This window comes from Oncorhynchus gorbuscha, linkage group LG20 (genome assembly GCF_021184085.1).
Source record: "Oncorhynchus gorbuscha isolate QuinsamMale2020 ecotype Even-year linkage group LG20, OgorEven_v1.0, whole genome shotgun sequence".
Classification (NCBI taxonomy): domain Eukaryota; kingdom Metazoa; phylum Chordata; class Actinopteri; order Salmoniformes; family Salmonidae; genus Oncorhynchus; species Oncorhynchus gorbuscha.
The window spans coordinates 31,655,055-31,673,603 of record NC_060192.1 but is presented as its reverse complement, the minus strand read 5'-3'; the positions used below and the strand labels follow the sequence as shown (position 1 = coordinate 31,673,603).

At 41.3% G+C, this 18,549-nt stretch overlaps 1 protein-coding gene across 1 annotated transcript; it reads left to right on the top strand.

The window, feature by feature from the left end:
• Positions 1–4,650: 4,650 nt before the first annotated feature.
• LOC124007430 (steroid receptor RNA activator 1-like) lies at positions 4,651–11,450 on the top strand. Its single transcript, XM_046317982.1, has 5 exons — positions 4,651–4,870; positions 5,280–5,408; positions 7,441–7,718; positions 7,956–8,064; positions 9,810–11,450. The coding sequence occupies exons 1-5, from the start codon at positions 4,840–4,842 to the stop codon at positions 10,004–10,006; spliced, it is 744 nt and encodes a 247-aa protein (XP_046173938.1). The 5' UTR covers positions 4,651–4,839; the 3' UTR covers positions 10,007–11,450.
• Positions 11,451–18,549: the final 7,099 nt, after the last annotated feature.

Below are 18,549 nucleotides of genomic sequence, written 5' to 3'. Positions count from 1 at the left end.
TCCATGCAATTGGTGATAAAAAATAAAAATAATATATTGGCTCTCACAAGTAAAAGTGAAAACACTTATAAATCAGGTCAATGACTAAACTCTAAATGCAACCAGTCACCACCACTGAAAGCTTGTTCCTAATGGAGGACATACTAAACAGCATTTTCACGAGATGAAAGACCAACAAAAAAAACACAGAATTTATATCACTGTTGTGATTCACCCCAAAATAAAAACATATTTGCACTTCATTGAATGAAATATGTTAGGGGTTATCAACCGTTTGCGGGGTGAAAGACACTTGGTTTAATGCATGCTGATTTTCTAAGTAATTTGCAATAGTAGGCCCACATTATGCTGTGAAACACTTGGACACAAAAAGAATGGCACTTCAGAGAGGTCATGCTATATGTTACTGATATGCAACTGCACCTTGCTCATTCTAAATATCTATTATATAACAAAACAACTCAGGTCTCCTTATTAAGGATCATGTCAAAGTTGGGAAAAATTAAAAGGCAGAGCTTTGGCATATAAGAACATGAATGGAGAAGTGATATCCTTATTATCCAGGAGAATTAGTTAGGGGCATTGGTTAGTGTCATAGGTCATGTAGCATTGGTTAGAGGTAGTGTCATAGGTCATGTAGCATTGGTTAGAGGTAGTGTCATAGGTCATGTAGCATTGGTTAGAGGTAATGTCATAGGTCATGTAGCATTGGTTAGACGAAGTGTCATAGGTCATGTAGCATTGGTTAGAGGTAGTGTCATAGGTCATGTAGCATTGGTTAGAGGTAGTGTCATAGGTCATGTAGCATTGGTTAGAGGTAATGTCATAGGTCATGTAGCATTGGTTAGAGGTAATGTCATAGGTCATGTAGCATTGGTTAGAGTTAATGTCATAGGTCATGTAGCATTGGTTAGAGGTAATGTCATAGGTCATGTAGCACCTTAAGAAAATGTTGTTTTTGTAAATAAACTAGTAAATAAATATGTATCTCTCTATATATTTGCAGTACTTTAGCACAGAAGAAAATAGGATGTCATGTAAATGCTATTTTTTTTAATTGTGATTATTTCGCACAGTTGTATCTAACTAGGTCCACATTGTGGTGGTCTATGCTGGAATAATAAATTGCTCGTAAATCCTGTTCTTTTCTGTTTCCTGTGTGTGACATTAATCAAAGTTTAACTTCAACTCTCTTACATGATTCCATATGTGTTATGTCATAGTTTTGATGTCTTCAATGTTATTCTACAATGTAGAAAATAGTAAAAATAAATAAAAACCCTTGAATGAGTAGGGGTGTCCAAACTTTTGACTGGTACTGTATATTTTTAGACTGAAAATTGACCGCAAGAAGCCCAAACAGCTATAATATTAGACTAAAACCTTGATTACATTTGGGGACATTGCACTGCGTAGGGTGCTGGTTTTTTGGACGTTAAAACAGGTTAAAACGGGTGCTCATTCAAAATCCCATGACACTTATTGTAAGAGTAGGGGTGTTCATCCCAGTGTCATGGCTAAATTCACAACCTGGCCACATTCCATCATGGCCACCTAATAATCCTCCTCATTCCTATTTGGCATACAGTGCATTCAGAAGGTATTCAGACCCCTTGACTTTTTCAACATGTTGTTACGTTACAGCCTTTATTATTAAATGGATAAAATATTGTTTTTATTCATCAATCTACACACAATACCCCATATTGACAAATCAAAAACAGTTTTTAGATTTTTTTGGCAAATTAATATTTTTCTTTAACCAGAAATACCTTATTGACTTAAGTATTCAGAGCCTTTGCTATGACACTCGAAATGGATCTCAGGTGCATCCTGTTTCTGTTGATCATCCTTGAGATGTTTCTACAACTTGATTAGAGTCCACCTGTGGTAAATTCAATTTAATGGACATGATTTGGAAAGGCACACACCTGTCTATATAAGGTCCCACAGTTGATAGTGCATGTCAGAGCAAAAACGAATCCAGGAGATGCAAGGATTTGTCCGTAGAGCTCCGAGACAGGATTGTGTCGAGGCACAAATCTGGGGAAGGGTACCAAAAAATTGCCAAACTGAGCAATTGGTGAGAAGGGCATTGGTCAGGGATGTGACCAAGAACCCAATGGTCACTCTGAAAGATCTCCAGAGTTCCTCTGTGGAGATGGGAGAGGCTTCCAGAAGGACAACCATTTCTGCAGCACTCCACCAATCAGGCCTTCATGGTAGAGTGGCCAGACGGAAGCCATTCCTCAGTAAAAGGCACATGACAGCCCGCTTGGAGTTTGCCAAAAGGCACCTAAAGGACTCTCAGACCATGAGAAACAAGATTTCTCTGGCCTGAATGCCAAGTGTCACATCTGGTGGAAACCTGGCACCATCCTTTTGGTGAAGCATGGTGGTGGCAGCATCATTCTGTGGGGATGTGTTTCAGCAGCAGGGACTGGGAGACTAGTCAGAAATGAGGGAATGATGAATGGAGCAAAGTACAGAGAGATCCTTGATGAAAACCTGCTCCAGAGCGCTCAGGACCTCAGACTGGGCGAAGGTTCACCTTCCGACAGGACAACGACCCTAAGCACACAGCGAAGACAATGCAGGAGTGGCTTCGGGACAAGTCTCTGAATGTCCTTGAGTGGCCCAGCCAGAGCCTGGACTTGAACCCTATTGAACATCTCTGGAGAGGCGCTCCCCATCCATCCTGATAGAGCTTGAGAGGATCTGCAGAGAGGAATGGGAGAAACTCCCCAAATACAGGTGGGCCAAGCTTGTAGCGACATATATGTATTTTTTTATATAAATGTGCATAAATGTCTAAAAAACATTTTTTGCTTTGTCATTATGGGGTATTGTGTGGAGATTGAGGGAATATTATTATTTTAAACACTTTAGAATAAGGCTGTAACGTAACACAATGTGGGAAAAGTCAAGGGGTGTGAATACTTTCCGAATGTACTCTATCACTCTTCACCTCTCCACCTGACGGCTGATGTGTGGTGAGTGTTCTGACACAAAAAGGGTTGCCGTGCATCACTGAGGTGGATGCTACATATTGATGGCGAATGAGGTGAATTTCTCTGCTATATAAAGCACTTTGAGTACCTCAGTTGGTAGAAAAGAGCTATATAAATCCAATCAATATATTATTTGTATACGATCACATACACTGCCATTCAAAAGTTTGGGGTCACTTAGAAATGTCCTTGTTTTTGAAAGAAAAACATTTTTTTTGTCCATTAAAATAACATCAAATTGATCATAAATTCAGTCTAGACAAAAATTATTATTGTAGCTGGAAACGGCTGATTTTTAATAGAATATCTACATAGGCGTACAGAGGCCCATTATCAGCAACCATAATATATAATAATATATGCCATTTAGCGGACGCTTTTATCCAAAGCGACTTACAGTCATGTGTGCATACATTCTACCTATGGGTGGTCCCGGGAATCGAACCCACTACCCTGGCGTTACAAGCGCCATGCTCTACCAACTGAGCTACAGACCGCTGACCATCACTCCTGTGTTCCAATGGCATGTTGTGTTAGCTAATGAAGGCGAGAAATTGCCAAGAAACTGAAACTCTCGTACACCGCTGTGCACCAAATACATTAGTGTCTAGTTTGAGAAACCGTCCTCAACTGGCAGCTTTATTAAATAGTACCAGAAAAACACCAGTCTTGTGAAGAGGCGTCTCCGGGATGCTGACCTTCTAGGCAGAGCTACTCTCCAGTGTCTATGTTCTTCTGCCCATCTTAATCTTTTATTTTTATTGGCCAGTCTGAGAGATGGCTTTTTCTTTGCAACTCTGCCTAGAAGGCCAGCATTCCGGAGTCGCTTCTTCAATGTTGAGGTTGAGACTAGTGTTTTGCGGGTACTATTTAATGAAGCTGCCATTTGAGGACTTGTGAGGTGTCTGTTTCTCAAACTAGACACTAATGTACTTGTCCTCTTGCTCAGTTGTGCACTGTGGCCTCCCACTCCTCTTTCTATCCTGGTTAGAGACAGTTTGCGCTGTTCTGTGAAAGGAGTAGTACACAGCGTTGTACGAGATCTTCAGTTTCTTGGCAATTTCTCATATTTCTGATCAATTTGATGTTAATTCAATGGACAATTTTTTTATTGTCTTTAAAGGAAGGACAGGACATTTCTAATCGTCCCCAAACTTTTGAAAGGTAGTGTGTCTTTCTATTATGCGTGGGAATACTTGGGAACAGATTTCTGTAATTAAAACATCTTGGAGCTGATTTCCTGGTGTTTTTACAGTGTTATGTCAACAATGAAAATATCTCCCCCACTCAAAAAAATATCTGAAAACTTGGACAAAATTCAAACCACTGACCACTAGTTGCTGAAAGTTTTCCCACCATCTAATATTGTAGCGTGAGGAAATCTAATTATGGGTTGGGCCGAATTATGCTAATTTTCTCAATAAATGTTTCTGTTCCCAAAAACTAGAATATGTTACAAACACAGTGCATTGCGTTTTATATAGACTCGACGTTTTGCCAAAGTTGTTAAAAAAAATTGCGTTGTTTAGATGGAGTGCAAGGTGGAATTGAGTTTGTGTACACGCGCACTTCACATAAGAGGCGTTCCCTAACGGAAATATGCAAATGATTGATACAACGCACCAATAGCCAACCTCATTGATTGTTCTGCTCACTATGCTTCATTTGCTCCCACTGTAACACACACAGACACTACCTTGGGTTAGTTATAAATATGTTGTATTATGTTCGACTCACCAACCGGATATGCGTTATGTCAATGTTTAACATCCTGTCCACGTGTCCGGGAAAACCACTGGAGAGTTTATTTTGTTTTGTGAAATAAGCAATGGAGGCTGAGGACCTTTACATCAAACCAGGTATTTTCTGTCCAATTGAATGCTTCTACTGTGTTAATTTATCTAGAATATGTAAGTACATACATGTTGGTGGTATTAGTTTACTGCAACTCTACTATGGGGAGAACTAGCAGAAGCAAGCTAGTTTGATAGTTAGTTAGTTGGCTAACAAAGTTATAAAAACTTTTTGAATATGCTTTTGCCTTTACTTAATGCTCTTCACCTTAGTTGTCTCCCCAGTGCTTTAGGACATCTAGTTTGAGTATGACTACTGGTACATCACATGTTGGTGACGATTATAAGCAGTTTTGATCACGTGTATGACTGAATGTGTACTACACGCTAACTGGTTAATGGTTGTTTCATCCATCTGTTCTCATATTCTGATAGGTCTTTTGAAATAAAACTCTCACTGGCTTTATTACCCAAGGTAACCAGGAGCGGGGCTGGAATGACCCTCCACAGTTTTCCTACGGTTTGCAGACAGCAGCACAAGGTGCACCCAAGAGGACCCCTCTCAACAAGAGAGTGCCCCCACCTCAACTCACTGGATCCCCCAGTATGTTCTCTAGACTGTTGGAAAGAAATGTATATATTCACACCTTGAACATGTTTAGAAATCCATTAATCTTTGGGAGTATCATGGTACTTTGATGTCTACTCAGGGGCTGTGTGATTGTCTTTCTGATGTCTGGACTTTTCCTAGAATGTCAGAGGAGATGATGAATCATCCTGGTTCTATTTATCCACCTGCCCTCAATTGCCAACAACTCATCTGCAACCGCCCGACTATATGTGATAAAGTGAAAATCCTAACTCTAGAATAGGTGTGCTATAGGCTACAGTCAGACTGCAGAACAATTTTTTGACATGGGGTGCAGGATTTTTGTTTTGCCTGATTTTTAGATATGTTTCTGGTTATAATTTCAGACATTTTGGTAGCTATTTGTTAGTCACTTTTTCTATAATTAGATGCATGTAGCTCCTCTTTTGTCATATTTTGCCCAAAAAGACTAAATAAACCATTGCTCACCAGAATAATGTCATAGATCGATAGAATGAATGCTTCAATCTAGTTGACATTGGCTCAATTCTGTCATCTTTCACGGAGCAAAGATGTTTAGGGACCGGGTAGAAAATACAATAAAGCAAAAACAAACAGGAAATGATTTTCTGTGCAAAATGACATCAGTTTGACTGGTTGCAAGGAAAAAGAAAGCTGAAAACCACCCAATGTGTTTCTGATAAGATTTCAGAATATTGCATGTTTTATGTGGTTGAAATGCTATCAGATATTATTATGCTTTGCTGATGAAGACCGCACCTCTTTGTATCTCTGAGCATTGCATTCTCTCAAGATGCAGAAATAAATCATATTTCTCCACTCTTGTTCCCAAGTCCCAATTTTGCCTACATTTGGTGTATAATTTTACACTAATAAATGCATAATTCTGCAGGAGTTATCATTAAGGCTGTAGCCCTACTCACATGGGACTAGTATTACTACAGAACGTTGGTTATGTATTTATTTCCCAGAATGTCTGTTATTTCAGCGGATGATTTGGATGGGATACGTTTTTTTTCCAAATGACAGTTGACGAAAGACTGAAAGTTTTTATTTTATTTTATAGTTGTGATGCTATTTGAACAAGTCCAGGCAATAACAGGCTACACTGATAACTCAAGCTTGGTTCCCAAGTTTCTAAACCATACCAAACCATCATTGGTATAGTGTCACCATAATATTTGAATTGAGGAAGTGTGATCGTAGTCATTATGATATTGTAGGCTATGGAGGAGAAAGTGAACTTGTTCCAAATGTTTAGCTCAATTGTATGCTGCTTTGCCATCTATTAACAGCAAGGGTAGCCTAGTAGTTAGAGTGTTGGACTAGTAACCGGAAGGTTGCAAGTTCAAATCCCTGAGTTGACATGGTACAAATCTGTCGTTCTGCCCCTGAACAGCCAGTTAACCCACTGTTCCTAGGCCGTCATTGAAAATAAGAATTTGTTCTTTACTGACTTGCCTAGTTAAATAAAGGTAAAATAAAAAATAAAAAGCATTCCCTGTGAAAGTTGATACATGTAGGACCTTCATATGGCTATGCGCAGCACTTCGTTCAATTCATCCAATCAGTTATTGTTTTCTTGCTTAAACTGTGAGCAACATCTGTAAAACCCAGACATTTCTCTTAAAACACGGGGATGTCGATTTGCACAGGACTAGTATTATCAGAGGTCTTTGGAGTTTGCCAAAAAACAGCCGGTTATTCTGGTTAGTCAATGTACAAATTTAATTTTCCATTGAACCCATCTAAACAGTAGGCTACAGTTTCCTTGACATGCCATAGGCCTATTTGAAGTCCCGTCTTGTAACTGTCAAATTTGTATAGTGCCTCACAATCATCACACATAACAGCCGTCACTACTATCATCCGCTTTCCTCCCTTCACCAAATCTTTCCCAAACATTACTTTTCTGTCCCTCCCTTCTCTTTATTTTCAACTCTCCTTTCGCAACTTTTGTCTTATTGAATTAAACCGCAGATATAACTGTGGCTTATGAGTCATACCACGCATCACTAATCCACAGGTCCGGTCCCAGGAACTTCTCCAACCTCAACAGTTCCAATGACTCCTCCTACCAACCCACTGGTCCCTCCTCCATGTAGTATGAACATGTCCTCTCGGCCATGTCAAGTTGCAGCCCCTCCTGTTGGTGGGGTGATGATGATGGCCACATCTCCACCACCTTGCCATGTGGTAGCGCACACAGAGTCTGCCAGTGACCAATCAGAAAGTGAGTCAGATGTCGACAACGTAGTTAATCTTCTCAACTGGGCACTGACAGCTTGTCGACACACAGTCAAAGTAAGAAGGATTTCTCTAGCTCTAGAATTCCCAGCCACAGTTGACACACCATTTACAAATTGCACTGTGTATGTAGTTCTGTCATTTCGGTTAACCCAAAACTAAAATTGAGTGTAATTTTTGTCAGATGTCATCTGGCCATGATAAATTTGTAGCTCTGTTATTGTGTACAGGGTGAGATGACACTCACTGCTTTACCAACCAAAATGCTGAATGTTTGACATGTGCCCCTTGCAGAAACAGGTGTGTGACGATGTGGCGAAGCGCTTGAAGCTCTTTGAGGACATGTGGAGGTCTGGGAAGTTGTCACTTCCTGTTAGACGAAGAATGAATGGACTGGTGCAAGGTAGGAGAACCTGTTCACTATAATAGACGTCATATTTCTGCTGAGGAAAAATACAGTGCCTTGCGAAAGTATTCGGCCCCCTTGAACTTTGCGACCTTTTGCCACATTTCAGGCTTCAAACATAAAGATATAAAACTGTATTTTTTTGTGAAGAATCAACAACAATTGGGACACAATCATGAAGTGGAACGACATTTATTGGATATTTCAAACTTTTTTAACAAATCAAAAACTGAAAAATTGGGCGTGCAAAATTATTCAGCCCCTTTACTTTCAGTGCAGCAAACTCTCTCCAGAAGTTCAGTGAGGATCTCTGAATGATCCAATGTTGACCTAAATGACTAATGATGATAAATACAATCCACCTGTGTGTAATCAAGTCTCTGTATAAATGCACCTGCACTGTGATAGTCTCAGAGGTCCGTTAAAAGCACAGAGAGCATCATGAAGAACAAGGAACACACCAGGCAGGTCCGAGATACTGTTGTGAAGAAGTTTAAAGCCGGATTTGGATACAAAAATATTTCCCAAGCTTTAAACATCACAAGGAGCACTGTGCAAGCGATAATATTGAAATGGAAGGAGTATCAGACCACTGCAAATCGACCAAGACCTGGCTGTCCCTCTAAACTTTCAGCTCATACAAGGAGAAGACTGATCAGAGATGCAGCCAAGAGGCCCATGATCACTCTGGATGAACTGCAGAGATTTACAGCTGAGGTGGGAGACTCTGTCCATAGGACAACAATCAGTCGTATATTGCACAAATCTGGCCTATATGGAAGAGTGGCAAGAAGAAAGCCATTTCTTAAAGATATCCATAAAAAGTGTTGTTTAAAGTTTGCCACAAGCCACCTGGGAGAAACACCAAACATGTGGAAGAAGGTGCTCTGGTCAGATGAAACCAAAATTGAACTTTTTGGCAACAATGCAAAACGTTATGTTTGGTGTAAAAACAACACAGCTTATCACCCTGAACACCCCATCCCCACTGTCAAACATGGTGGTGGCAGCATCATGGTTTGGGCCTGCTTTTCTTCAGCAGGGACAGGGAAGATGGTTAAAATTGATGGGAAGATGGATGGAGCCAAATACAGGACCATTCTGGAAGAAAACCTGATGGAGTCTGCAAAAGACCTGAGACTGGGACAGAGATTTGTCTTCCAACAAGACAATGATCCAAAACATAAAGCAAAATCTACAATGGAATGGTTCAAAAATAAACATATCCAGGTTTTAGAATTGTAAACTTGTAGAACTGTAAACTGCTGTTCACAAATGCTCTCCATCCAACCTCACTGAGCTCGAGCTGTTTTGCAAGGAGGAATGGGCAAAAATTTCAGTCTCTTGATGTGCAAAACTGATAGACATACCCCAAGCGACTTACAGCTGTAATCGCAGCAAAAGGTGGCGCTATAAAGTATTAACTTAAGGGGGCTGAATAATTTTGCACGCCCAATTTTTCAGTTTTTGAATTGTTAAAAAAGTTTGAAATATCCAATAAATGTCATTCCACATCATGATTGTGTCCCACTTGTTGTTGATTCTTCACAAAAAAATACAGTTTTATATTTTATGTTTGAAGCCTGAAATGTGGCAAAAGGTCGCAAAGTTCAAGGGGGCCGAATACTTTCGCAAGGCACTGTACATGGGTCAATAAGCAGCTCACCCATTTTAAATGAAAGAAATTCTTTGAAATGAGCCAAAACGCATCTGTGCTGCTTCTGTGTTTATGCTCCTGTCAGAGTTGAAGAGCTGGAACTGGGACGCTGCTGATGAAGTCCATCGGGCTCTGATGGTTGACCATGTTAACGAGGTCAGTCCGTGGATGGTGGGGGTCAAACGTCTCATCGCTGAAACGCGCAACTTGAACTCAGATTTTCTGCACAGACAGGAGGTAGACCAGAGTCTAGACACCAGCAGCACCGCTAACTCCAACTAGATCAATAATTACACTTGTGGAACTTTTTTATTAGGTTGTGGCATCCTGAGGCCTCGGTCGTCCTTATGAAAGCCGTTGAAATTCTTAACTTTTAGGCTAACTCTGTCTTTTGATTTTGCAAATATTTTGAAATGGGTTTCCTGTAGTTATGCAATACGCTTTTTAAAAAAATATATATTTTTTAACATTCTATGAATTTCATTTGATCGCAGTGTCGATTGATATTACCGAGATCCACCCATTCAGACAATACAAAGAGAGCTTTTATCTATAAATAAAATTATGGCGACATTGTTTACGTTTGGTAGCCTTTTCTTGTCGTGACTTGTTTGATTTTTTTTAAAGGTGCTTATATCAAAGATGGCAGTAATACCATATTTATTTTGGCCATTCTCTGGTGTATAGTCTCCCTTGAACAGCCTTGTAAAAAAGTATTTTTCTGGAGCTGGGACTAAGATCACTTCATTCATCCAATTGTACACGGTACTATGCATTATTCCTGATGCATGAGAAAGCTTAACACTTGACAGTTTTCAATGACCTGTCACCCCCCTGTGTGCTGTACATAATCATAATAGCAATAACTACAATAACAATGTAAAAGCCATCATCTGCTTATGTTGGCAGTGGCATTGCACTTTAAGATGGACCATACATGAGAAGACAAAATAAATCAGATTTGTGGTGAAAGTAATCCCTGTTTTGTTTTTATACATTTAGTTATGTATCAGGGAAGTTAATGAATTTGATCGCAGACTGTTATTTCTGTCTGTTCTGTAGTTAGACAATGAGGATGTTCCAGCTTTTCATACTGGTTGGTCTTCCTCCATAGAGACAGATGCCAGGAAAAGCCACAAACTATCACCAATAGGTGGCGTCTTAGGCCTATTTATCACTGGTGACCGTGTTGAATGGATTTCTAGAGAAACTTGGGCACTTTGAGATGGGTGGAAACATTTCATTTTATAGACATGAGGTGTGGCTTCGTTTTGACCATGTGAAGACTGTGACGACGACAACAACAACATTGTTTATTGTTACTATGTGAGACTGTTTATTGTTGCTAAGTGAGAGTAATTCATGTGAACTCATCACGAATAATGTCATACATCTGAAAATTGCCCCAGTCGACATATGAAAGATTGCCGCATGTTTGTGAAAAGAATATGTTGGCGTAAGGTCTGAATGTTTTAATCAAGTGGTAATTGAGCTTAAAGGAGGAGAGATTGCTGATTCAGATCTCCTGTGCTTTATCGGAGAGAGTGCGATTGCATGTTGGCAGGGTTGAGGTTTTGTTTTGTACAATCTGTGTTTACTGATTCCCAATACTGTATCTCTGTGGTACTGAATAACCTGTTGTCTGGGTTGGGACTAATACTGTATCTCTCTGTGAAAAAATATCTGTGTTTTGTAAATGCAGATAATAAAAATCTTATTGTAAATTCTGCTAGGCTACAAATTATGAATGTAATGGGGCTAATTTTGTGCTTCAGTTGCACTTCTCCACTCAGATGAAATATCTTTGCTCTCCTCATTGGATCACTAGTGATGGACATTCAGAGTCTTTTCAGTGAACCAGCTCATTTGGGTCCGTTGGCTTATTTGGTTCAAAATCCTTACAAAATGATTTAGAACCATGATTTGCAGAACCACCTAGAACCCATCTCCAATACAAAGCCCCAAATGTAAGCTCCCATTGTGTCCAATGAAATCCATTTTTACTTGGGCAAATTAGATCACCTGTTTTTTTTTACCGCTGAGCGTGAACCAGAATGTATGCTCTCTCCCCACTAATTATTGTTTCTGCAGTGCGGATTCACCCTCAGAGAATCATTTTGTAACGTGTCTGCAGATAGTCGTTGTTTTGATCTTAAAAAGCAGTAGTAGCAATATGCAAATCAGGGAGCCAAATGAACGGCTCTTTCACCGATGTGTTTCGGTTCCCTACGTTCACCAAAAAGATCTGTTCAAAAAGAGGCAGCATTTTGACTGATGTGTAGGCTACCTTTCTACCGTGCGTTCCTCCTGGGTAGCTTTTCTCCTGTAGTAAATTAAAATGCAAGGTTATCTTCAACCAAAACATTATGAAACGTAGCTAGCTACATTCTTTTTATGGTAAACATTTGAAATATGATGGCCAAGCATCGTTTTAGAAAAACATATCTTGCTTTTAACATTGTAAGCTAATTTACTTGTGTGGTTGCCAGCCAAATAGTGTTACACTTCTGTCATTGACAAAAAGATTCTCTGCCAAATATGTTGCACTAATGTATTTATTTTGTGTGAAAAGGTATAGTTGCACTCCCCTACCTGCTCCCCCTCTTCCCCTCCTGCTCCCACCCCCCCCCCCCCAATGGACATTTCATTGTTACAGGTGTAAACATGTACACCTCAACACAGTTGTGAAGAGGGTACGACAACTCCTCTTCCCCCTCAGGAGACTGAAAAGATTTGGCATGAACCCTAAGATCCTGAAAAAGCACCATCAAGAGTGGCTGCATCACTGCTTGGTATGGCAACTGCTCGGCATCTGACCACAAGGTGATATAGAGGGTAGTGCGCACGGCGCAACACGGGGGCCGAACTCCCTGCCATCTAGGACCTCTATATCAGGCAGTGTTAGAGGAAGGCCCTAAAAATTGTCAAAGGCTCCAGCCACCCAAGTCAAAGACTGTTCTCTCTGCTGCCACACGGCAAGTGGTACGGAGTCCGGGACCAAAAGGCACCTGAAAAGTTTCCGACCTCAAGACTGCTGAATTTGTTGATCAAATAGCCACCCGGACTATTTACATTGAGCCCCTTGATTATTTATTAAATAATCTTAATTGTTTGTGTTACTTCGTTTTTTAAAAACATTTAGTAAATATTTGTCTTTTTAACTTTGCGTTGTTGGGAATGGACTTGTAAGTAAGCATTTCACTGTAAATACACCTGTTGTATTCAATGCATGTGACCAATGCATTTTATTTTATTTTGATCTATTGTAATTCATATTGTATTTTTTATTATTGCTTCAATCTTTTCACTGTTGGAGCTCGGAGTTTAAGGATTTCACTGTATCCTGCTATTAAATCTGCGACCCTGTTCGTGTGATGACTAAACTCATCTAGTCTAATAAACAATGGTGTCTGGTGTACTGTAGTAAACTCTGTTGTAGGCTAATCATGGAAGGTTGTACATACAACAGCCCTGGCAGCCACTGTCGTCACAAGGCCTTGTGTCAAAACCACTCCCCTGTCATTATTTCTTTGGTGAGAACATTGACATAAAAACTATTGGGAAGCAAACTTAAATTTAATGAAAGGGATGTGCATTTATAGTGTTGATTTCAACACCTACTGCATAGTCTACAGTGCAAGCAGCCACGCTGTGGAGGTTGAGAAATGATCTTGTGTTATTACACACATCACACCATGCCAGGGCATCAGCGCTCCTTAAATCCTGAGTGGCTGGCTGTTGTATCGGATGTTTTCTCATTGAATTGTGACATGCCTTTCATGGGTTAGTTCTTACATTTCCTGATTCATCTCCAGATTACTGGCAGGTGGTTGTTTTCATTCCACAAAGTCAACACGACAAAATCCTGGTCAAAGTGAAAGCATTAACATTATCCGACGCAGTTACACCTATAAAAACAGTTTCATGTTAGAGTTAACTGATGCTATTTCTTTGTATCTTGCCCAGATCTTAGTTTGGTCTCCATGGTTTGTGTGTGGAGGAGTCTAGTTTACCGCCACCTACAGTACACAATCAACTGTTGTAAAGTTTCCCCGTTAGCTCCTGAGAAAAGGCTCATCTTTTTGTTTGTTCAACAACAGTTATTTTTGTTAAATTTGTTTATCAACCATTTTGTTTGCACCGTTACTTGTAGAGGAAGGTCCAGTAGGTCATAGTCATTCTGAAAGTATTCAGACCCCTTGAATTTCCCCACATTTGTTATGTTACAACCTTATTCGCAAAAAATCCTGAGCAATCTACACACAATACCCCATAATGACAACACAATACCCCATAATGACAACACAATACCCCATAATGACAACACAATACCCCACAATGACATCAAAATACCCCATAATGACAACATAATGACATCACAATACCCCATAATGACAACACAATACCCCATAATGACATCACAATAACCCATAATGACATCACAATACCCCATAATGACAAAGCGAAAACACCCCTTTTTAGAACATTTTTCTAATTTATTAAAAATGTAAAACAGTATTCAGACCCTTTTGCTATGAGACTCAAATTTGAGCTGAAAATTTGATTTGGAAAGGCACACACCTATATATATAAGGTCCCACTGTTGACAGTGCATGTCAGAGCAAAAACCAAGCCATGAGATTGAGGGAATTGTCTGTAGATCGCCAAGACAAGATTGTGATCTGGGGAAGGGTACCAAAACATTTGAAGGTCTTCAAGAATTATTAAATGGAAGAAGTTTGGAGCCACCAAAATTCTTCCTAGAGCTGGCTGCCCTGCCAAACTGAGAAATCGGGAGAAGGGTCTTGGTCAGGGAGGTGACCAAGAACCCAATGGTCACACTGACAGAGCTCCTGAGTTCCTCTGTGAAGAAACTTCCAGATGGACAACCATCTCTGCAGCATTCCACCAATCAGGCCTTAATGGTAGAGTGGCCAGACAGAGGATACTCCTCAGTAAAAGGCACATGACAGCCTGCTTGGAGTTTGCCAAAAGGCACCTAAAGACTCTTAGACCATGAGAAGCAAGATTCTCTGGTCTGAAGAAACCAAGTCCGAACTCTTTTGCCTGAATGCCAAGCGTCATGTCTGGAGGAAACCTGGCACCATCCCTATGGTGAAGTATGGTGGTGGCAGCATCATGCTGTGGGGATGTTTTTTAGCGGCAGAGACTGGGAGACTAGTCAGGATCGAGGGAAAGATGAACTGAGCAAAGTACAGAAGTCCTTCATGAAAACCTGCTCAGGACCTCAGACTAGGGCAAAGGTTCACCTTCCAACAGGACAATGACCCTAAGCACGCAGCCAAGCCAATGCAGGAGTGGCTTCGGGACAAGTCACTGAATGTCCTTGAGTGGCCCAGCCAGAGTCTGGACTTGAACCCAATCGAACATCTCTGGAGAGACCTGAAGATACCTGTGCTGCAACGCTACCCATGTAACCTGACAGAGCTTGAGAGGTTCTGCAGAGAGGAATGGGAGAAACTCCCCAAATACAGATGTGCCAAGCTTGTAGCGTCATACCCAAGAAGACTCGAGGCTGTAATCGCTGCAAAGGTGCTTCAACAAAGTACTGAGTAAAGGGTCTGAATACTTACACTACCGTTCAAACGTTTGGGGACACTTAGAAATGTCCTTGTTTTTGACAGAAAGGCATTAATGTCCATTAAAATAACATCAAATTGATCAGAAATACAGTCAACGTCAACAGTGAAGAGGCGACTGGGATGCTGGCCTTCTAGGCAGAGTTCCTCTGTCCGCTGTCTGTGTTCTTTTGCCCATCTTAATCTTTTCTTTTTATTGGCCAGTCTAAATATGGCTTTTTCTTTGCAACTCTTTTTCTTTGCAACTCTGCCTAGAAGGCCAGCATCCCGGAGTCACCTCTTTACTGTTGATGTTGAGACTGGACAGAGGAACTCTGCCTAGAAGGCCAGCATCCCGGAGTCACCTCTTTACTGTTGATGTTGAGACTGGTGTTTTGCGGGTAATATTTAAGAAAGCTGCCAGTTAAGGACTTGTGAGGCGTCTGTTTCTCAAACTAGACACTCTAATGTACTTGTCCTCTTACTTTTCACCGGGGCCTCCCACTCCTTTCTATTCTGGTTAGAGCCAGTTTGGTCTGTTCTGTGAAGGGAGTAGTACACAGCAGTGTACGAGATCTTCAGTTTCTTGGCAATTTCTTGCATGGAATAGCCTTCATTTCTCAGAACAAAAATAGACTGATGCGTTTCAGGAGAAAGTACTTTGTTTCTGGACATTTTGAGCCTGTAATCAAACCCACAAATGCTGATGGTCCAGATACTCAACTAGTCTAAAGAAGGCCAGTTTTATTGCTTCTTTAATCAGACAACAGTTTTCAGCTGTGCTAACATTATTGCAAAAGCGTTTTCGACCTTTTTAAATTATCAAGTTGAATTAGCTAACACAACGTGCCATTGGAACACAGGAGTGATGGTTGCTGATAATGGGCCGCTGTACGCCTATGTAGATATTCCCTTAAAAATCATCAGTTTCCAGCTACAATAGTCATTTACAACATTAACAATGTCTACACTGTAATTCTGATCAATGTAGAAAAAGTCAAAGGGTCTGAATACTTTCCGAAGGCACGTCATTCATAACGCAGCTAAATCAGCCTCACAGTCGCAGCCAGTATATGGTCTTCTTCTCTGACAAATAGCTTTAAGCAGAAGTGATGGGAACTAAACACTTCCTTTAGACCAGGCCTGGGCAGTTCCAGCCCTTGGGGGGCTGATTGGTGTCACTCTTTTCCCCCATCCCTAAACACTACCTTTTGACAGAGCTCCAGAGGCTAGTTTGACAGAAATCAGTTATTTCTTAAAATGTAGCCCACTGGGCAAAACTAGTTAAATCAACATTGTTTCCACGTCATTTCAACAAAATAATATAATGTGATGACTTTAAATCAACGTGGAAAACTGATTGGATTTGCAAAAAGTTATCAACTTAAGAGAATTTCATATTTTTTTCCACCCAACTTTTAACCTAAATCAAATGACATGGTGCCATTTAAAAAATAAAGATTTCACATTGAATTGATGTTAGTTGACAACTCAACCAAACGTAAATCAAAACTAGATGTTGATGTCTGTGGGGAGTGTCTGTCTCAGGAGACCTCTATGTTTGAACAGGTGATGCAGGAAAGGAAATTGACAGGATATCCATACTTATATTTGGTTGTATATGTGAAGATACTGTGAGACTGAGTTGTCCATGCTGTTGCTGCTGTAAAGAACTAACACCCAATTACAGTATTCCTGCTGGGTTGTTAACCTCCCTCTCTCCAGATGAGGGGCAAAGCAAGTCAATCATTTTCTCCTGCTGTGGTGGTGATTGCTGAGACCATAGGCACTCATATACCCCTAGCAATAGGCACTCATACACCCCTAGCAGCATTCATACACCCCTAGCAGCACTTATACACCCCTAGCAGCACTCATACACCCCTATCAGCACTCATACGCCCCTAACGATAGGCATTCATACGCCCCTAACGATAGGCACTCATACGCCCCTAACGATAGGCACTCATACACCCCTAGCAATAGGCACTCATACACCCCTAGCAGCACTCATGCACCCCTAGCAACAGGCACTCATACGCCCCTAGAAGCACTCATACACCCCAAGCAGCACTCATACACCCCTAGCAGCGATAGGCACTCATACGCCCCTAGCGATAGGCATACACACACCCCTAGCAATAGGCACTCATATGCCCCAAGCAACAGGCACTCATACACCCCTAGGAATAGGCACTCATATACCCCTAGCAATAGGCACTCATACACCCCTAACAGCATTCATACACCCCTAGCAGCACTCATACATCCCTAGCAGCACTCATACATCCCTAGCAGCACTCATACACCCCTAGCAGCACTCATACACCCCTAGCAGCACACATACACCCCTAGAAGCATTCATACACCACTAGCAGCACTCATACATCCCTAGCAGCACTCATACATCCCTAGCAGCACTCATACATCCCTAGCAGCACTCATACACCCCTAGCAGCATTCATACACCCCTAGCAACACTCAAATATCACTAGCAGCTCTCATACATCCCTAGCATCACTCATACACCCCTAGCAGCATTCATACATCCCTAGCAGCACTCATACACCCCTGGCAGCACTCATACACCACTAGCAGCACTCATACACCTCTAGCAGCACTCATACACCCCTAGCAGCACTCATGTACCCCTAGCAGCACTCATACGCCCCTAACGGTAGGCACTCATACGCCCCTAACGATAGGCACTCATACGCCCCTAGCAATAGGCACTCATACATCCCTAGCAGCACGCATACACCCCTAGCAATAGGCACTCATACACCCATAGCAGCACACATACACCCCTAGAAGCATTCATACACCCCTAGCAGCACTCATACACCCCTAGCAGCACTCATACACCACTAGCAGCACTCATACACCTCTAGCAGCACTCATGTACCCCTAGCAGCACTCATGTACCCCTAGCAGCACTCATACACCCCTGATGATAGGCACTCATACGCCCCTAGCAATAGGCACTCATACATCCCTAGCAGCCCGCACACACCCCTAGCAATAGGCACTCATACACCCCTAGAAGCACTCATACACCCCTAGCAGCACTCATACACCCCTAGCAATAGGCACTCATACACCCATAGCAGCACTCATACACCCCTAGAAGCACTCATACACCCCTAGCAATAGGCACTCATACATCCCTAGCAGCACGCATACACCCCTAGCAATAGGCACTCATACACCCATAGCAGCACACATACACCCCTAGAAGCATTCATA